We start from the raw sequence: 20995 nt of genomic DNA, 5'->3' as shown, positions 1-20995 counted from the left end.
GTCATATTGAAATTTCCAAAATACTGATTCCACATATTTTTAAATTAATTTTAATGTGGCTGTTTTGGACCTGTCCACACGAGGGTGTTGTTTATACAGAAATGGGCAAACTGATCCAACCATGATTCAAAATACGAAGTACTGTGATATTTATCGCAGTAAATGCATACGGTAAAATATTTATTTGTGTTTAAATATTATTTAAATACTTTTGGAAATTGATGTGTTATTCAAATTTCCAAAATTTTGATTCCACATGTTTTAATTCATATTTATGTGGCTGTATCGCAAGTGTCCACACGAGGGTGCTGTTTAACGATCCGACTATGATTCAAAATACAGTATGAAGAGTCCAGTGATATTTATCACTGTAATGCATAGGATAAAATATTTATTTGTATTTAAATAATTGCAGAATTTGATGTAATATTAAAATTGCCAAAATTTAGATTCCACATATTTTTTCAATTCATTTTAATGTCGCTTTCTGCCAAGGTCCGTCATCTCAAGCATACATTTTACTCTTCCGTCTCTTCAGTCCACGTGCGGGGTCGCCAAAGACCCTTCATGAGGCTTCGCCGTGGGACACATCTCCATCTCCAGCATCCAGCGGCAGTCTTGGACGTACATCAGACCGCCAACTGAGTCGGCTAGGCTGAAAATCAAGGCGAAGATGCTCACAGCGGTCCCGAGGAAGTAGATCTTCAGAATCGCTGGAACCATTGCACCAGGTGAGCAATAACAACCCTGTCATGAGATGTAATAATGAGAATGATTTTTTCTGGTTTCTGTTCCATAACCGGACAGTGTGACCTACATTATTCAAGTATGTAATTTTGGGGGGGACAGATCTGTATTTAAATAAATAGAATACAATTGTTCAAAAAGGCCAAACAAAAATGACATTTATGGGAGCATGCAACATTTTAATAAATGCCTAAACTAGGACAAGAAATAGACCCTATTTTAATTTTTCACTAACCATCATCTCCTCGTTCAGGCCCGCTTCCAATCCAGACATTTACTGAAGCGACTTGTTGAAAGGGAGAAGTTTCTCTATCATTGTGACGCTCAAGTATGTTGTGAACTTCCCCAAAAAAAGTCAGCTGTGGCTACCATAAACCCCCCCCCCCCCTCCTGAGGTAGTCACGGTGTTGGAAAAAACACACTGGGCCTTTTGAGTTTTATTTCAATAAGCGCCTTTTAAAAGTGAAATGTGTACATGAGTACAGTTTAGCCTTTGACAACTAAATAGACTTATCTGAAATATTCAATAGATTAGTTATATATAAACTATTGTATTAAATTATTTGATGAGCTGTTAAAATTCATCACAAAAGTAACTCACATATCACAAAAGTATAACTTTGATTTTGGCAATTGGAATTAAAAATAACTTGGAGATAGTTGTGTCCACTTCCTGTCATACGCTTTCATTTAAAAAAAAACAAAGGCACAGACACAAGTTGCACAAGCAGGCTTTGTGAAACTTCGACTCAGCGGCATCTGGAGGACGGCCAACCATTGAGACAGAAATATCGAAAGGAGCACAAATTAGAACGTCATGTCTTTCACGGCAGTCACCCAGCAGACGCCCTGAAGTACAGAATAAACTGTGCTTCAGTTTGCATATCAGTAAAATATTAATTAATTTATAATTGAATTACAGTGTCAAACGGATTGCGACTTGAGGTGTAATTCCTTGCTATTACCGACAGAGGGCAGTGTAACTGTTATCCATTCATTATATAGACAGAGAGATAACACTCAATGAATATAAGACTTAATTAGTTATTAATGTCGGCTTCGCTCCTCGTGACTGCGCCCGCACCGCCCGCCCGCACATGACGGCCATTAAAGCGGGCGCGTACACGCGTCGGCCCCCGTTTTCATTGAAGCCGCCCCGTCCCCTATTTACTCTGCATGTGATGTCCCGCCTTTCATGTCAGATGACCAAAAGGAGCTTTTGGTACGTTAGCGTGTGTTGAAGGACTTGAAGGGGATTTTCCATCTTAACTGTCACCGTCACCTGCCGGGTGGTCGTAGTAAAGTGTACCAGTACACATGTCGGTTGTTTGAAGTTTGAAAGTGAAGTCGGGTGGGGGGGCGGGTCATGTGACCGCTTTGAGGCATCAAACAAATAAAAAATTGCTCATCTTTACAGCGAAATCCTCTTTGGTTGGATTACATGGCCTCACACTTTACTGTCCCGCTTCTCTTCGCTCCAGGGTCTGGCTTGGCTTTGTCCCGCTTTCCCGTTTCCCGACTCTGGCCGGTGACGTGGCACTGCTTTAACATTACCACGGTGACACCCGCTCTCTGGGAGAATCTCCTTGGCGACGCCCCCCGCTGACACGCCTGTTGTCTCTTTTCAAGGCAGGTGCATTCTGTGAGTCCTCCATGCATGGGAACATCTACCGCCGTTTCCAGATAAGCGTATTTGGTCAACAACTTTCAAGGTTCTCACACGTGGAATCCTCAATGTAGCCTACAGTTTGCAAAAAGGAGTCAAACGTCTCAGTCGAAGCGAAGATGGACATCTGCGAGGACCAACAGGTGGACCCAAGAAGGATGTCGGGAGATGCGCTCTATGTCCGGCACGAGACTGCGGCGCAGCGTTACAGCGCCACCCGCATCCAAGCCGGACTGGGCCCGGAGAGGTAGGACATTCCGATCCGAAGTTGACCGGTTCTGATGCTACTTCGGTAATAGCAACCCCACTATCCCCCCCTGCCCCCTGATGCTAACAAAAACAAGACTTAGTGCAAGCTTTTAAAAATAGAGCTCTCCTGGATCACCACGGGGCAATCCCAAGCAGGCTTGGGAAAAAGGAACCTCTGAGCCGTATGGCCAATGACCTACTTTCAACAATTCAAAACAAATCCCTCGCGGTCACCTAACCACTTACTTTTTATGGCGACAAAGTGGCAGTCTTTGTTTAAATTTTGCGAGTAGATGTTTCCATGTTCACCTAAAATCGGCCATTGGTTAACTTAATCTGACAATGACATTCTTGCAAGTGGTCATAACTTTGAATGAGAACCATTTGAACACTATTAGAGTTTTGTTTGGCCCAAGACTGGAGACCAAATACATGTGTTTCTTGTCTTGCAACATGTCTACCCTCTCAGTATCTACAATAGTCAATGTTTAACTAGCACACCGCATATATCGTGTTCTTCCGCAGAAGATTATGTATTCCACCGAAGTGTGTAATATGAAAATAGTTCTTATTATGAGGCTTAATATTCATAAATTTGACGTTCGTATGATGAAAAGTTCGTATTATAAGGCGTTCGTAAGTTGAGGTCTCACTGTATTTACCTGTACACCAAAACAGTCCCATAGTAAGTGTGGGTGAATTTAGACAAGATCATTATTTCACTATATGGGACCCATATACAGTAATCCCTTGCTACTTCACGGTTCGATGCATCGCAGATTTTTTTCAAACCTAAAAAGTAAGTTGTACTTTTGTACTGTACTATTAACATTTACTGTGCTTCTTTACGCGTGTGCTGCACTATGTTCCACTAAATTTGGCTTTATAAATATTTGTTTGTACTCATACACATGTAAATCCATGTGGGGTTCGCTACATCGCGGATTTTTGTCTATCACTGTTGGTCCCGGTCCGCATTAACAGCGATAAATGAGGTATTACTGTATATGGGATACACCATTGTGCCTGTTCTATTATTAGTTTAATGTAATACTTGTCAAAGTAGTGGTCTGGATTTTATGTCAAATGACATCTAGTCCGTTCCCATGGCAGCATTTAAAAAAATATATCCATTGAGTTGTACGCGTGCGAAGTTCGATGCGTTTGACGTCAGGGCAGCTCTACTGTAGCACGCGGCGAATTGAACACGCCTCCACGCGGAAAGGGGACGTAACGAGGCGGCGGCTGGGACACATTCTCCAACCCAGCACCGTGGCACAGTCTACATATTTGCCATACTTTTTCCCCCCTCTCTTCTAAACTCACTTTCCGGATCCAGGGGTTGACGTATCTACTCTTAATTCTTCGAGGTAAACTCACGCCGACGTTAGCATGTCACTTAGCATCCTCACTGCACAGCTTCACATTTCACTAGGAAGCTGGGACATTGCTTTGGGTTAAGTCTTGAGCGATCCGGTGGTTAAATGAGAACACTTGGCTCGCACGGGGAAAAAAAAGTTTAAAAAAAAAAACACGGGCGAGTTGACGGAAGACAGTGGACATGCGCACATTGCATGTTGCTAATGCTAATCGCTAACTCAGCCTCCACATGTACCCCCGCGTTAACTGACGGAACAAAAAGTTCATCTGCGGGCACTTTCAAAACCAATTGTGGCGATTATAACAACGATTCACAACCGTCAGTGCATGTGTAATATTTTAATGCAGTGTTGTGCATTATTACAGCACGCCTTGTATTTACACTGCTATTACTGATTTATCATTGAATCGGTACGATGACGTAATATACTATGGAAGTTTCGCCATGTTTTTGTACTTTAACGTCATACCTGTTTTTCTGCTATTGCTTTAACGTCCTCTTCATGTATTGAACTAAATATGCCCGAAGCATCACCCGCAACGTCATCGTTGCGCATCCGAACACCAAACTCACTTCGAACATACACTAAAATAGCATCCGCATCCTCTTCCGTGAAGCAGTTTTCCCCCAAATGAAAGCCAAATATTGTCCTAGGTGAAACAAACAGACCCGTCCTTCAATTCGACCACGATATTCGCGCTAATAATCAAACGTCATCTCATGTCATGTAGACTCTTTAACTGCACGTTTTGAAGCAGGGTGCTAATGTTTGCTCGTCTGCAATGTAAATCACCCAGGCTTGTCGTTCAAGTCAGTCTTGTCGTTAAAAAAACTTAAACATAAACGTGTTTATTCTGTTTATGACATCAAGAGACAGTTCTTAATCAGCATTTTTGTTTACTTGCTCATTATCATCAGACTGCCTCAAGATGTTTCTGCGGCTACCCAAAAACTTCTCGAAGGGGTACAATGGGAGGATGAATGTTTAGTGTTAGACCTGTTTGAGTACCTAGAGCAGTAATTTAAATATGTACATAGATGTCTAGCCAATGGAAGCCAGGGAACTTGTGTAATATTATTTGCTCCTAACCCCAAAAAAAGTGGCCATAATAAAACAAGGAGTATTTTGATATCGTCACAGAAAATTGTAACATGTCACTCAATTATCAATGGCTGACTTTTGCCTTATTTTTTTCCTTCCAGCATGGCAGATTACTTAATCAGCGGCGGCACCAGCTACGTCCCGGAAGACGGACTCTCGGCGCAGCAGCTCTTCTCCATCGGTGACGGCCTAACATACAAGTAAGACAACAAACCCCCACCCACCCCGCCCCGAATCTCGCTATGCAAGGCACACATCCACACGTGTGTCGTCATTAGAGCGCTGTAATGGCCAACAACACATTCTGAACCAGCAGATGTGACCAACACTCGGACGGTCAAACGGCTGAAGAGTTATGCTCTAAAGGAGATGGGTTGACTTACAAGTGAGTAGAACAAGTCAGTTTGAAATCCTATACGGAATTATCACCATTTTCCTGCTAAAAGGAGAAAAATCTCATTGAGCTCAGTCATAATATGGCAACACAATAAATGAGAGTGCATAATTTATCAGGAATTAATCGGCGTGAGATGAACATTGGCCTTTTAATGGAAATGCGGAACAAATCGGGTGCGTTCGAGAAAAACTTGATGCCATGATGTAACAAACGCGCGCATAGCATGACATCGATTGACGCTCACAAAAGAAAAACACATCGCTTGGATCAGTGTTTAGGGAAGTAAATATGGCTGCCTTAAATATGAATTACGCATGGGTTGATTCTAGCAAGTGGATGCTAGTATATTTCGCATATAGCTGTTAGCATGATGCAATAACAAAACCGGACAAAGAGCTCATTCAGCATGTAGCATTGTAACTACCGTCATAACATTTGAAATGACATTTTGGGGGTTTTCAACTCATTCACTACCAGAAGTTGTGCATAAATCTGTCCACTTCAGATAAATTCTGGAATGACAGCGAATTAGTTAATCACTGTGCATGTGCTCTATGCATGAACTACCCAGATTAATTCATTCATTCATTGAGTTGGCATCCTAAATGACATTTACGAGTAACTCTTCATGACCGTTTTAACCAAACATCTCCGTGCTGGATCGATAGGCTGATTTTAAAGGACGCTCTTCCCATTAGCGACTTAATCGCACGCATCACGGCGTCCGCCGAGGTCGCTCACATGACAGCCCCAATGGAAATCATGTGAAGAGCAAGGGAAGAAAATAGACATGGTGCTTTTAAAAAAGTGTGTGAAAAAGCTACTGGGGTGTGAAATTCCTTCCATCTCACAAAAATAAAATATTGGTGTTTAATATGCATTGTCCGACTGCAATTTTTTAATATAAATACAGTAAAGTCTCGTTATATCGATATTCAAGGGCGTCCGAAAAATATCGATATAACCGGGACTATTGATATATCCGACCCTGTTTGCATGTAATTTTCTCCGTGCGTGCATAGAAATAGTATCGATATAACCGGGATTATCGATATATCCGATATCGATATAACGAGACTTTACTGTATATGTTTTTGCTTTGTGGCGGCTAATTGGTAAAATATGCTTTTCTGGAATTCCTGCTGTTCTCCACATGGATGTTTGTGGGTGTGGGGGCCCATCGAGCTTAATGTGCATTGCTACACCAAAACAATAAATAAAAATAAAATCTACAAAATAACGTTCATGTTTTTCAGTGACTTCCTGATTCTTCCCGGCTTCATTGATTTCACCTCAGACGAAGTGGTGAGTACATCATCATGTCAGTGAATGTCCTGCCTCCGACCCCCCCTCCCTCACATCCAAACACACTTTGACGACGCCAAACCTAAACAAAAATAGCCTTGTTTATTTATTTTTTGCACATTTGACGCCTCCGCCTTCAACCTGCTGTCCCCTTAGTCTGCTTGGTTGCTCATCTCACCCACCTCCTCGTTGGTCGGCCGTATGGGAGATAATCTCTAGAGTGTTATGAACAAATCCCCCCCCCCCCCCCGCCCCACCACCACTTTTTTTTCATCTCAGGTTTTAGTTAATGGATAACTGTAATCTCTGTACCCTCCACTGCTTTGAGTTCTGCTCAAAGCAAACCACCCCGGACAATGTTAGCATTTTTAGCGGCGCAACCATTTTAATTCTTTGCCGCGTCAATATATACTGACTGAATGGAAATCGATATCTGGATTAAACTTTTTTTTAATAAAAAATATTACCAATTAAAATATATAACATTACGCGATATTACTTAATATTTAATCAACAAGCTCTTACTCTTGGATGCTTCACATTTCCTTTATTGATCCATTGCGGCCGCAAAGTCGCGGTTCTTGTCATTCGCGACTGACAAGTCGACATCTGGCTTTCAGTCGACCCTCCCTTGTGCCCTCACACCTCAATCTGGACCAAGATGTCCCAAATGTGTGTGTGTACAGTGTGTGTGGACGTTCGCATATTCCCATCTCCCAGCTGGAATGTCACAGTTCACTGAATGCTCTATAAATGGATGTCTGAGGTGGCTTTTCCACCCTCCTCCTCCTCCTCACCTTCACAGTGTGAGAAAAGCTGCCCGTTTCCTGCTTTATATCTGACAAGGATTCATTTGACTCTTTTCCCATGTGGCATGGAATGTTATTTTCGTACAGATGCCTTTGTTTGTGGGAGGCTGCTGTGCAGATAAAATTAGTTCTTGGGAAAGACTGATTGGCTCGTTAAATGTAAAACGACGGCCCCTGGTGGTTGATTGGCATAATATGCGGTGTTTATTTACCTATTTTTATAAATGAATATTTTAATGGAGGAACATATTGTGTTATTTATTGAATCACTCAATTATTAACAATCAGTCAGGCCTTTTTGCCCTTCCATTTTATTTCCCATTACCTTTGATTATTAATGTATTATAGTTCTCTATCTATTTTGAACTTGTTAGGATTTAACATCAGCGCTGACGAAGAAAATCACATTGAAGGCCCCCCTCATTTCCTCCCCCATGGACACCGTTACAGAGTCGGCAATGGCTATCGCAATGGCGGTAAGTTATTGATCATGTGGATGTTTTAATATTATGATGATACTCAATTTTCAAGAATCCACTTGACTTCATAGCTCATGGGAGGCATCGGGTTCATCCATCATAATTGCACACCGGAATTCCAAGCCAACGAGGTCCGCAAGGTCAAGGTATGCCGGGGTTATCTTATCATCAATCCGGTGTTTTTTTTCCTTTTCAATTTGACTGAAAATATTTAATTTCTACGCTTGTGATTGAAATTTCAGAGATTCGAACAAGGTTTCATCACGGACCCGGTGGTGATGAGCCCACAGCAGACTGTCAGCGACGTGCTCGAGGCTAAAATGCGCCACGGCTTCTCAGGCATCCCCGTCACCGATACGGGCAAAATGGGCGGGAAGCTAGTGGGCATCGTCACCTCCAGGGATATCGACTTCCTCTCGGAGAAGGACAACACCAAGCCCTTGGCGGAGGTGCGAGTCAGGAACCCAAACGTCATATCCACGGATTGATCTAGAATAGGAAAATGGCGACTATATCAATCCTTTTCTTGTGCCGTTGAAGGCGATGACAAAGAGGGATGAGCTGGTGGTCGCGCCGGCTGGTGTCACGCTGAAAGAAGCAAATGATATTTTGCAGCGTAGCAAAAAAGGTAAATACAAATGTCATAATTATGTTGTCGTGAGTTGACGCTCTCGACGCAAAACAGGCAAGCTGCCCATCGTGAATGACAAGGACGAGCTCGTGGCCATCATCGCCAGGACGGATCTGAAGAAGAACCGCGACTACCCACTGGCCTCCAAAGACTCGCGCAAGCAACTGCTGTGCGGCTCCGCCATCGGCACCCGCGATGACGACAAGTACAGGCTGGACCTTCTGGTGCAGGCGGGCGTGGACGTGGTGGTGCTGGTGGGTTTTACTTCCTTTTAACGGGTGTCGGGGGCACTGTTACACTTGAAATATAAATAAAAAACAGGTTTTTTTTTCTCTCTTCAGGACTCATCACAAGGCAACTCGGTGTTTCAGATCAATATGATCAACTACATCAAGCAGAAATATCCAGAATTGCAAGTGGTGGGAGGAAACGGTGTGTTCATGGTGCCTAAAAAAATACTTTTTTTTGGATTGGTTGGATTCAATTAGCCTTTATTAGTCTCGCGGTGGAGAAATTTACATTTCACAGCAGCAATGTGATGAAAATAAGGGGAAAGGAAGAAGTAGAAAAATAAATACAGGAGCTGCTGTAAAGGCAGACACTCTCACGGCGCCACCTTGAAGTCAAAATAACACAAAACTAAATAACAAATAATGTGAGACAGACAGTCATTCAATCTTTTTCTGCACCCACTTTGTTCTATGAAGCAGTCGTAAATCCACTTCAATTCCAAGCCGCGTCAGTACCACATGCGCATTGGCGCTCTGCGCTCACACTCCTTCATTTTCCTTTACTTCATTACCGATATTTGTGTAATATAGTAAAAACGTTGTCAAGTGTTGTGATTATAATTACTCCATGTTTTTATGACGAATCTTAATTTCCATCCCAGTGGTGACAGCGGCGCAGGCCAAAAATCTGATCGACGCCGGCGTGGACGCGCTGCGAGTGGGCATGGGCTGCGGCTCCATCTGCATCACACAGGAAGGTATTCATCCAGCTTTGTTCTCTTGTGTACCTTCTCATGGTTGCCCGTGGTAACCGCAGCCCGCAGGCTCCTCTGTGCTGGGTTGCCACGGCGATGTCTCCCGCCGTTTATTAGCGATTCACTACGGTGTCTGCGTTTGCAGTTATGGCGTGCGGGCGGCCTCAAGGGACCTCCGTGTACAAGGTGGCGGAATACGCCCGCCGCTTTGGCGTGCCCGTCATCGCCGACGGTGGCATACAGACGGTGGGGCATGTTGTCAAGGCACTCTCATTGGGAGCATCTACCGGTAAGAATGTTTTTCCAATACTTTTATTCGCATACCATCAAATCAAATGTGATGCGTTTAATGACCCGTCATTCCCTCCGAAGTTATGATGGGCTCCCTGTTGGCGGCGACCACAGAGGCTCCCGGCGAGTACTTCTTCTCGGACGGCGTGCGGCTCAAAAAGTACCGCGGCATGGGTTCCCTCGACGCCATGGAGAAAAGCACCAGCAGTCAAAAACGTTACTTCAGGTGCACTCAATTCACATCGTATTGCATTCGGAAGTATTGACAGTCCAATTATAGGATGTGTTTTTTTTTTTTTTTTGTTTTGTTTTTGAAAAATGTATTTTATTTTGTGACATAACAGTGAGAGCGACGCAGTAAAGGTAGCGCAAGGCGTGTCGGGCTCGGTGCAGGACAAAGGTTCCATTCACAAGTTTGTACCGTACCTCATAGCCGGTATCCAACATGGCTGCCAAGACATCGGCGCCAAGAGTCTCTCGGTACTCCGGTGAGGACAGTCGTCAAATTCTTCCTCAGCGTTCTAACGGCAGCATCTAAACGGCCTTTTTTTGTTGTGTTCTAAAGCTCCATGATGTACTCTGGCGAGCTTAAGTTTGAAAAGAGAACCATGTCGGCGCAAGTGGAAGGAGGCGTTCATGGACTTCACTCGTAAGTACCCTTTTTTTTTCTTCTTCTCTTGAGTACACTTGACGCTTACAACCATAAAGCTGAGCCCATAATCGTAACATTTCTTATTTTATTCATGAAGCAGACTAAAATCATGACTATTTTATTTTATTTTATTTTTTAAATCATCCAGGTGTGGTTGAGAATAAAATGTTCCGTAAATCATGTTGACAACTGTTGGAAATGAGATACTGGCAATAATTTGATGTCAAAATACAGTTGTGCCCATCAATTTTATACCGCTGTGGTATAAATATTGATCAGCACAACTATATCTTTGACAACTATTGGTGAATGTTGATACATACATTCATGCTCCACGCCATAAGTATTAAAACTGTATCCCTCTATGGATAAATTTTTGTGGGGTGTCAAATTAGAACCAAAGTGGTCATGGGCTAATTTGTCATTTCCAGGATGGAAAAAAAGTACTCAAGTATTTATGAGTACATATGTACTCAAAAATGTGATGTTGAGCTTTGCAGCGTGGCTTCAAGTGGGGCTTTTAACCAAAGTAGTCGGAGACTAGTTGCCTTTTCTGCACGTTCACTAATAGTAACTCTTAGAGCTTTCGCAAAAGGGTCCTCTTCACCGTGCATGCGCTTGAGTCCATTTTAATGCAGCAGCTAATCTGCAAAAAAATACAAATAAAAATGGATAACAGAGTTGAAATATGCACATCGGGCACTAATTGTCTTTCCTTGCGTCTCACCTCGACAGTTACGAGAAGCGTCTTTACTGAGCTGCGGAAGGGGCCCACCATTCCACCTTATTAAAAAAGAAAAGAAAAAAAACAACTAAGTGACCAAATACTTTTAAAATGACGATAGACCTCCAACTACGCCCCCCTTTCCACTGCCACGTCCACCTGTAGCTCCTCTCCGCACCTGACGTTCCACCAAGATCAAATGTGGGAATAGCGGAGGTTGCTTAGCGTACGAAACCAATCAGGGTTTGCAGATTGTCCCACGGCGACACATCTGAGTCTCACGTTGTGTTACTACTTTTGTCCGTCGTGTTTAATTGAACATGGCGGGTTCTCTTGTTTACTTTGCACCCTTCGGTCGCCACGTCTACTCATATATGAGCTCAAATATCACCCCCAAAAAAAATTACACACTGTATTTTCCAGTGTATAAGGCGCACCGGACTATAAGGCTCACGTCCCAAGGAATGGTGTATTTTTAAACATTTTCCATGTATAAGGCGCACTGGACTATAAGGCGCACCTTCAATGAATTAAAAAAAAAACATTTCCAAATATAATAGATAACATTTTTTACAAATATAAGGGGGGAATGGAGTCGGTGGCTTCTGACAGTCGTTGTGGCTCAATTTGACTTCACATACAGTATAAGGCGCACCTGCGTATAAGGCACAGGGTCATCATGTTTGGAAGAAAATCAAGTCTTTTGGGTGCACCTTCTACAATGGAAAATACGACAATCAGGTATGTTTCCACGGGTGAGTTTATGTCAAAGCTGTACAGTCTTTTTTGGTCTATGAGATGGCGCAACAAAGGGTTTTTTTATATGCATGTTCTTTTTCCACAAGCCCAACCCGCTTTTGTATTTTTTAATCCCGCCTTGTTGTTACGGTATACATACTGCCAGGTGTATTTATACGTGCTCCTTTGGGACGTAAAAAAAAACAAATCGAGTGAAAACAAGTGTTACCTTGATGTTCTCTGCTCGTCGACTTTTGAGTTGTTGTTTACTGGGTGCACAGGACCTGTTACCAAACCATTCGCTGCGCTTCTATAAGCTGTCTTATATTCCGTCAAGTATTCAATGTGGCCTTTTATGCTAAGGCATCACAGTTTACTCCGCCCGGCACTGGGTTGGCTTGACAAGCCAAGTCTTGTAATACCCCCAAAAAAGCGGAAAAATTACACAATGTACCCTAAAAAGGTGCCCATATTACAGACGTTAGAACCTATTTGTTGTTGTTCCTTTTTTTATCCTGAATGGAGAAGAATAGGTTTTCTATTTTAATATTTTTATTTGACCTTTTAAAAAGCACGACAGAGAGTAAGGTGCGTCACCGTTTAATTTGGTGAAACAAATAAAGAAATAAAGCTGTTGTCATGTGCTGTCTTTTCGGGGGAACAAAGCCGCAAGGCCTCTTTTGTTTACAAATGTCTCTTTATTTAAACTGTGTGCATTTCGTGTTTGTATAATGTATATAAATTACTTAGAATGGGGTATCCATTCAACATTTAAAAGACGGGCCAGCAGAGGGCACCACTTGCTCATTTGTAGCCTCGGCATGTTGTGCTTAAGCAAGTGTTGAACTTCAGTAGTATTTTATAAGCGCTAAGTAATACACAAAAGCCAAAACATGACCATCAGTATCCATCATCGGATTAGATATTTCTTATTTCAACTATTCTTTACAAACAGGTATTTTACTTACTAGGAAGAAAAAGGGCCAGAAAAAATCATAAACCACCTGTTGTTTTTGGCACTTCAAACCGGCATAGACTTTCTATGCTAACCATTTAATGATGCCCTGCCTGAATACTTATTTGGCAGTGTTAGCATACCATGCACTCGTAAAACTTTTCAAAATGAACCCTTAAAAATCCCTCCCTCGCACCAAGTCCATTACAAATCGATGGTTTCGCTGCAGATGCTGACCGCATCGATTTGTCTGCAAACGCTCATAAACTCCTCTTGTACGGATCGGTCGGCTTCTGACAACATATCCAGGTCCAGGCTCTCTTGCGAGTTGGCGCCTAGCGTTTGGTACTGCATCTGTGGTTCGCTCTGCTGCTGAGCACGTGCTTCCGGACTTGGGCAGGTGACTAGGGATGAGTCCCCAACGGATGCTTGATTTTGAGAACTGGATGAAGAGCTCCCCCTCCAGGGCTCGGGAGACGAGCTGCTAGAAGATACGGATGGAGATGGAGGACCCCCGGCTATGATCTCACCTGCTTTTAAAGTAACATCTGAGCAAGAAGAGGTCCGGTAAGGTCCGGGATCATCTGATTCGGTGTCACAGAAGCTGGGAAATGCACAGTGGTTGTTCATTATGAAGTCCCTGCTCTCTGTTGGCGTGTTTGTGTTGAAGAGACTCATGGGGAAAAGAGCCTCGCTGAAGAGGGCCTCGTCAATACTGCGACGGAGGTTAATTGGCGACGGCGGCCTCAGATCAGTCGTGGAGTCACTTGCAAATGAAGATCCACCGGACGGCTCCCCGCAACCACTATTTTTGAGTTTCTGTGAGTCCTTCATGTCCAAATCTACCTCAAGATCTCGATAGGACAGACCGCGGTTGCTGTGGTACAGGAAGTCCAGCCCGTTTAGACTGCAGGAGAGCCTATCGTCCATCAGGCTGTAAAGAGGAAGATTCTCCGTTTCACCGAGGCCAACCCTGTCCACAATAGCAAGTTTCTCCTGCTGGCCAAATATCCACTGGCAGTTCCCCGGAAGGGTGGGCGCCTTCGATGCCAACAGTTCTGTCCAGCAGCTTCCGGCGGACGCTAGCTGCTTGGAGCAGTAGACCGGCTGTGCCACGACCACCACCAAAGTGAGGCAAACGCCCAGTTCGCACAGTCTGCAGCTTAACTGAAAAGTCCACCAGCACCACGGGCGGAAGACATCCTCTCCCCCGGTGACACCCGCCGCATTGAGCATCGCGTACAACTGTAGCCCGGCGGAGGCTAAACAAAACAGCGCCGAAAGGCAAACGGTTAAAGCCGCACGGTTCCAGTCGCGGCTCTCGGCGAAGGGGCAGCGGTTATATCGCTCGGCCGGTGTTGGAGAAGTGTTGTTCAGGTGGTAGATGTGCTTGGAGTCCGCTCGCACGTAGACGTAGAACACAAAGTAAGCCGTGGACAGGAAGGTGGCAAGGGCTACAAACGCTCCACGGGAGATGAGTGGCAGGAACAGGCACTGCTGGTAAAACCTGAGCAGGGTCCCCGGACCGAAGGCAGCGGCGAAGTGCAACGTGACCAAACAAGCCAAGAAACAGGGTCTTTGGAAGGCCGAGTAGGAGAGCTGCATCCTTGAGCGCATGGACAACAGAAGGAAAACCAAACCGAATGCCGCCGTCAGGCATGGGAACGGTGCCTCCTGTAGCAGGAACGAGGCCTCGGTGGAAGGCATGCGTTCCTGGTGTCCGTATGCATCGTACAGGAGCGAGAAAGATCTGGCGCCCCCACCGGCCAGCAGAAACAGGCTCACCAGAGCAAAATAGCCGCAGCCCGACGGGCAGCGCAGCGGCAAGCAGAGAAGATTGAGCGCAGAGGCCAGCGTTAGCATCGCAAAGACACAACCGGCCCCGTACACGTGCGCCTCCCAGGCCAGGCCCCAGGCAGCCAACGCGCTGTTCCAGTCTGTGTATAAAGGAACCAACATGAGTGGAGAGGAGAACCCCGAAGACCCGCTGGACTGGTTTGCGTTTGTGATGTTCTGCTGCGGCTTCATGTCCAATGACCTGGACAATCCCCATTCGCCTGAGAAGTTGCAGGCCCCCGGGTGTTCTTTATTGCAGTCTGGAAGGAGCGTAACTGTGCTGCTCGTCTGGTCTGATATCTGGGTCTCTGTTTGTAGGTTTTGTGAACTCTTGGGTGTTGTCACTAAAAGAAATCAGAACAGCACACATTGTGGGATGCTTTTGTGTTATTTTACACACAATGTGTAGAGATCTAAAAGACTAGAGCGTAACTAGGCCCACAGATGATTTCCTATGACAGATCTCACATCTTTTTATCGCTTATTTGCTTAGTCCCTTTGTGTATGGTCTCGTGGGGGTCACACTCTCATAGATGGGCTGGGCATTTTGTTTTTAGTCTGTTGTCAATAGGTTGGGTGCGGTTTTTGCATGTTTTGGTTGTTGGGAGTGCGCTGATGTCATCATCACACAGGAGGAAGTGCCACAAAAGGGAAAAAAAAACAAACCTTGATAAAAGAGGTGCGACTGAGAACAATTACGGGTACGTATATTTGCTTTCCAGGGCCATCGGGATATCACCCTGGGGAGGGAGCGATGGAAAACCTGACTTGTCTTTTGCATTCACGTCAGTGCCCGTCTGCGGATGGTCTGGACCGGGATTGGTGGACCACAACGCTATAATAAATGGCATAATTTAAGTTTTGGTCATGTGACACATTCCTGTGGGAGCGGGTCGGTCACATCTGCAGTGTGTGGTCTAAAAAAATGGACTGCTGTATCATTTTGGGGGTTTGAATCCCAAATTTACCTGCTTATGCCTATTGGTTTGGTTTCTCGAAAACAAGTGACACATTTAACGTCTATTTCTGGAGAACGAATCACTTTTGCTATTCTGGAGCAGAAGAAGTGGGTTACAGCTGTCCCCCTAGCAAAGTGGGACACATATTTCACCAGAGATCAATTTCCATTGTGAGTCGGATTTGTCGCATCCCGTGAGGGGAAATCGCAAGACGATAATCGCTGTGGTGCGTGAGTGCGACATTGGTCTCTCAATTGTTGATGGTGTTTGATTAAACTTCATTTTCACCGAGCACCTTAATCATCGGATTGAATCTTTTTTAGCTGTGAAAAATGACACGTTTAAGTTCTGGGGTGGCTTCAGAGTGAAGTGCGTCAAATAATAGTTGGCTACTATGCTGCACTCGAAAGTGGAATGGACCGTGTATCTTAACCCAGTTCTGTCAAATGGGTCAGCTTGGCCTGCACTTCTATGCAACGCAATCATCCATGGCACTTGTGTGGTGCGGCTACCTCCCGCCCCAGTCGCATTGGTATTCCCACCGACCTTGTTTACACTATTTTTTAATCATCTAGATATAATCATTCACCTTTTGCATCCTCTTGTTTTTACTGAGTCGCTTCGAGACCCCTACCCGGGTTTAGAATTATCGACTGATCCACTTTCAGGCTAATCTCGAACATGAACATAATGGATGTGCCTGCGCCTGGAGGCGGGTCTTATCCTGGTCATTAAGAATGCAGATATGGTCTCTACAGGTGGGGGGTAGAGCTCCTCAACAATATCTTTAGTATGTTAGGAACGCCCATTGATCTATCCGATCTCTATGCGGACCCTTGACAGCTGCCTGTTGATTGATCACCTCTGCGACTGTAATTGCCATTGATTTCTTTAACTTTGTTTACCTTGCGCTTTTGGGGTAGTCGCCTTTCCACTGGTGGGGGTGGTGACCCGTAAACTGGTGCTGAAACTTTCTGCTAAGTCTTGTGTTTTCTCTGTTGTGGTGTTGAGGGGTGTCGGGTTTAAGGTCGTGCCCGTTTCAGGGTTGATTGATGTCCGTTCGGGATGAATTGGGATTTCCGTGGACATTGTCGTTGACCTCGTTTGTGTCTCATTTTGTTTCGGCGTGCCTGAGCTGGTGGGACTCTGAGTATACCCAATATGTGTTGCGGAGGTTGTAACAACGCCGCCATTGTCCGTGCTGTCGCGTGGAAGACTTTGCGTCCTGATCTCTGTGGCGGTTGGAAGTGCAGAGTCTTCAGACGCCATCCCATCCCCGGATCCGGATCGATTGGTTAGGTCTGACACCTCACTGCTGTTTGCGTTCACCTCTGTTGTGTCGCTTTGACCTCCAGCGGGGTAAAAAGGTAAACGAAACGGCAGCGATGGAAGGGACGGGAGCTTTGGCAGGCTCGGTGTCCACCAGTATTTCTTTTGGGGGGGCTTTTCCCTGAAAGGCTTCGGTCCCCAGACCCCCTCCTCATCGGCCAAGGTGTGCTTGCGAACTAGTACGACACACCAAAAGCACAGGGCCAAGGTCCGGTGGAGGCGAAGCATGCTGCCGGGCAGTGTTTGGTGAATTGATTACATGTTGAGAAATGATCTGGAAAACAAGAAGAAACAGGATGTGCGTGTGAGGTTTTTAGAACGCCACATTGATTTGCCAACCCTGCTTTGGTGCTGATGGACATTGCAGGCCCCAAAATCTTCCGCCTTACTAGAACCCACTTAAGGTTTTTTTTGGACTCCTTCAATTAGTGGTTTCCTTTTGGATGCTTATGACTCTTTACCTTCTAAAAAATCTTTCGTGGGGGGTTTCCATAGCTTATGAATTAGCTAAGCGACCTCCCCTTTTTTCTCAAAGTCAATGCACTGTTGCCTCGGTGAAAAGATGAGGGGACCATAGGAATTCCTCCCCCACCACCTTGCATGAACAACAATCTGCACCCTCAAACCCCCCCAACTCACCCTTTCTCTTACTCCCACCCGCCGGCTCTAAATATCTCGTGCTTGTGTGGCCCTCGCTAGAGAGAAAATGCCAATATTCAAACCGTAACAACATTAATTCCCCATTAAAAGAGCTCCAAGTCTTTAATCCGGACCACAGCATGACTGTGAAGGAGGGGGGTGGCAAAGGGCGGGGTTAAACTCTTTCTTCCCACACACCCTACTTGTAGAATCTCATCTGTACAAGATTCAAACCAAGCATAGATGTTATTTTCGATTCAGGTTCTGGCACGCACGCGGTCCACCTACACCATTTGGATGACTTTTAAACTTGAAAAGATCGTACAGATGAATGTCTTAAGGGGGTGGTTGTATGTGTGTGTGGGGGGGGAGCATCTTGCTGTTGTGCTCCCACACACGCTTCTCCGATGCGCCCACACATGCAACACACTTCAGAATCTTGCGTTGGAGATGCTAGTAGGAGAGATGTCCATATTTATTTATTGATTTGCAAGGTATCTTATTCGGGAATGGCGCTCTATGTCATATTTTAAATACCCAAATACATTCATGAATGGCAGTGAATGAGTTCAGTGGTCTTTTTTCTACACTGTATTCTACTACCTGCCATATGTTTATGTTTGTCACCTAGCCCCAGGTAGAAAGCTAGCTATGCTAAATTAAATAATTCCAGCAACCTGTCATAATTCCAACCCGCGAAAAAGAATTACATTTATGCGCCCACAAATGTTGCGCTCATTCCTCAATCTTGTCAGAAAATAGGAGTCACTCCCAAGTAGCCGCATGCTAACTGGCCAGCCACCAAGACACCACTGCATAGTGCCATTTTTTTGCCCTCCCTCAGCCTTTCCATCAAGGCATTGTCTGCTATAACAGGAAGCAGACCCAATAAAAAAAGAAGCCATAAAAAAAGCGCAGCCGTTGAGAATTCACAGGCCTCCCTTCCATCACGGTTGAATGCAGAGCAAAGCCAAATCACGTCGCAGGGTTTGAGCTCAGACATCCTTTGACACGCCGTTGTCGCATTCTCAATCCGGTTGAATCAACTGCGCTGCCGTCTGTATTATTGTCTTTGGGTTTGCTGCTGGACTCGCTTTCATTAAGTGTGCAAATAACCCTCCCAAGCCCCCGTGTCTTTCCAATGTGTGCGCGTCTCCACTATCTTAATGAACCTGACAGCAGTATTTCACAAAGAAGTGCCACTTTGCTGATGTGCAATGTAACACACGAGGTTTGAAGTCGATCTGGGAAATTAACTCATTCACTGCCAGATGTGCAAAAATGTGTCCATTACAGTGCCAGGGTTTTTGTTATTGTCACTTGAATTCCAGGACCACCAGAATATTGAGTTTTAGGACTACGTAAACATTCAATTCAGCGTAAGCAACCTTGGACTCTCTTCTTTCATCAGAAAAGAAGTTAATTCCTAAGTTATATGGGTCTGGAGTTATCTAAGCTTGAAATGGGGGCTGATGTACAAAATACAATACAAAATACAATACTTCCCGCCTAGTTCCCAGGCCTTGACCTGGAGAACATTTGGTGCCTAGATGGGTTGTACGTTGAGACTTGTGAAATGACCCCGGGTCACCTCGGTCACGCCAAGTCAATGGTTGCCACAGTTGTTTCATCAAAATCAGCAACGGTAGCGTCATTTGTCAACAAAATCAGCAACGAATGGGCATAGTCGGTCGACTTCATCTTAGTATTACTCCCTGGTGCTATCTTTGTGACTGCTTTATTTGCTGTTTATGATTGCTGTCCATGTTAAGCGCTTTGTTACAGATTCAACTGTTGTTAAAGCGCTACATAAATCAATATGTATTGTATTGTAATGCTGCTGTTGAGCGTGTCCGCCGATCTTGTCCCGAAATAGCACCCCCCTCTGTGATGCCATGTCATGTTGCGGTGCGCCACTTCCTGGTGACTTAAAAGGGCATTGGAAGAAGATTAATTCCTTAAGTGTTCTAATCTGCCGCCTCTCAACAGATGCCCAAGCCTTCTAACCTCTTTGCCCCATCCCCACCTAAAAAAAAAACTTGATTTCCTTCAAAGCCACCTCAAAAGAAAAAAAAGAAATGACAGCTATAACCCACCCCGGCGAACACTCTCCAGGCGCTCCCCGCAGCCTTGATACTAATCCTCGTATTTCTGCACCTTTTGTCGCCTCGCTGACATGCACGCATGCATTCTTGAGCAGTCGCGATGAATGCCAAACTATTTCTAATCGAACCCAAGTGGCTTACCTGGCCGTCTTTTGGAATCAGCTGCAGAATTCTTAATCACCTCAGCAAATGCGTGTGAGTGCTGCAGGAGAGTCTCTTTCTCTCTCGTATGTCCGTGTAAGTCCGACTGCATGGACTTGTAACCCCCCCTCTCTCTCTTTCTCTCCCTCTCGCTCGCTCGCTCTCCATCCTCACCCCTCCCTCTCTTGACGAAACACTCGGGCACACCTCGGCGAGCAAATTGATCATTCGCTGAAGGTCGTTTTATGGGGAGTAAAAAAAAAAAAGGAAAATTAAGTACTGATCTTTTCATATGGCTTTATAATGTCTTTATAATTATGTAAAAAAATAACAATAAAATAGGTAATGCCTCATTTCTTTTTTGAAAGACGCTTATAATTGAAATTTATCATTATTTATCATTATTTATTATTATTAATGTTTGTTTATTTTAATATGGCTTTGAGAAATCACATTGAACAGTAATCACTTGGCTTTCTTAAAGGTACACATCTCTCTTTCATTTGTATCTTATTTTATTTATTTATTTTTATTTTAGTAAAAAATAATCACTACGTAAACTACATTTTGAAACATGCTTATAAATTAAATGAATTATTATTTATTATTATTATACACATAAACAAATCATTACATTCTGCTTTGTGGCATTTAAAATATTGCAGGCCATTCGCAACCTCCCCCCCTCCATCCTCCGCATTCCACTGGAATGTCCCAAATATAGGAACAGGCAGTCGAAAAACCACACCAGGGAAGTAAAATTTCCTGGGCGGGTGCTCTTCAACCCCCTCCCCCGGCCCACCAATCACTTCATCGCAAGCTTCATGACATCTTTGACCTTGACTCCCGTTGCTATTCTGAACACTTGGAGTGTC

General features: G+C 44.5%; 2 protein-coding genes and 1 long non-coding RNA gene across 6 annotated transcripts; 1 reads left to right on the top strand and 2 right to left on the bottom strand.

The window, feature by feature from the left end:
* The first annotated feature begins 385 nt into the window (after nucleotides 1-385).
* impdh1b (IMP (inosine 5'-monophosphate) dehydrogenase 1b) lies at nucleotides 386-12796 on the top strand. Of its 4 annotated transcripts, XM_088988397.1 has the most exons (18): nucleotides 386-731; nucleotides 2229-2389; nucleotides 2488-2660; nucleotides 5247-5345; nucleotides 5462-5530; nucleotides 6799-6847; nucleotides 8031-8132; nucleotides 8207-8281; nucleotides 8378-8584; nucleotides 8676-8763; nucleotides 8821-9020; nucleotides 9108-9198; nucleotides 9659-9754; nucleotides 9897-10040; nucleotides 10124-10268; nucleotides 10387-10530; nucleotides 10608-10691; nucleotides 11430-12796. In XM_088988397.1, exons 3-18 carry the CDS (start codon nucleotides 2533-2535, stop codon nucleotides 11449-11451), a joined length of 1743 nt encoding a protein of 580 aa, XP_088844523.1. In that variant the 5' UTR covers nucleotides 386-731; nucleotides 2229-2389; nucleotides 2488-2532; the 3' UTR covers nucleotides 11452-12796. The 4 variants fall into 4 exon arrangements, with proteins under 4 accessions (XP_088844523.1, XP_088844524.1, XP_088844526.1 ...); XM_088988398.1 differs by lacking the exon at nucleotides 5462-5530 and having other exon boundaries at nucleotides 389-731; XM_088988400.1 differs by lacking the exons at nucleotides 386-731; nucleotides 2229-2389; nucleotides 2488-2660 and adding an exon at nucleotides 3872-4032.
* LOC148881655 (uncharacterized) lies at nucleotides 458-1079 on the bottom strand. Its single transcript, XR_016113634.1, has 2 exons — nucleotides 983-1079; nucleotides 458-747 (listed from the first exon to the last, which is right to left on the bottom strand). It is a non-coding gene; the product is annotated as an uncharacterized LOC148881655 (long non-coding RNA).
* Nucleotides 12797-12839: 43 nt separating the features above from the next.
* prrt4b (proline rich transmembrane protein 4b) lies at nucleotides 12840-20645 on the bottom strand. Its single transcript, XM_088988396.1, has 3 exons — nucleotides 20121-20645; nucleotides 16812-17509; nucleotides 12840-15291 (listed from the first exon to the last, which is right to left on the bottom strand). Exons 2-3 carry the CDS (start codon nucleotides 17461-17463, stop codon nucleotides 13316-13318), a joined length of 2628 nt encoding a protein of 875 aa, XP_088844522.1. The 5' UTR covers nucleotides 17464-17509; nucleotides 20121-20645; the 3' UTR covers nucleotides 12840-13315.
* Between the last annotated feature and the right edge of the window lie 350 nt (nucleotides 20646-20995).

This window comes from Hippocampus bargibanti, linkage group LG22 (assembly GCF_051943395.1).
Source record: "Hippocampus bargibanti isolate YZ-2025 linkage group LG22, ASM5194339v1, whole genome shotgun sequence".
NCBI classification, from domain to species: Eukaryota; Metazoa; Chordata; class Actinopteri; order Syngnathiformes; family Syngnathidae; genus Hippocampus; species Hippocampus bargibanti.
This window is presented reverse-complemented; position numbering and strand designations above follow the sequence as displayed.

What these genes read in the sequence shown, in the direction of transcription:
- impdh1b (XM_088988397.1), top strand. Translation starts at nt 2,533, where the DNA reads ATGGACATCTGCGAGGACCAACAGGTGGACCCAAGAAGGATGTCGGGA. An exon ending in GCCGGACTGGGCCCGGAGAG is followed by an intron (nt 2,661 to 5,246) that starts GTAGGACATTCC and finishes TTTTCCTTCCAG; the next exon opens with CATGGCAGATTACTTAATCA. An exon ending in GGTGACGGCCTAACATACAA is followed by an intron (nt 5,346 to 5,461) that starts GTAAGACAACAA and finishes CTGAACCAGCAG; the next exon opens with ATGTGACCAACACTCGGACG.
- prrt4b (XM_088988396.1), bottom strand. Translation starts at nt 17,463, where the DNA reads ATGCTTCGCCTCCACCGGACCTTGGCCCTGTGCTTTTGGTGTGTCGTA. An exon ending in GACTACCCCAAAAGCGCAAG is followed by an intron (nt 15,292 to 16,811) that starts GTAAACAAAGTT and finishes GATTTCTTTTAG; the next exon opens with TGACAACACCCAAGAGTTCA.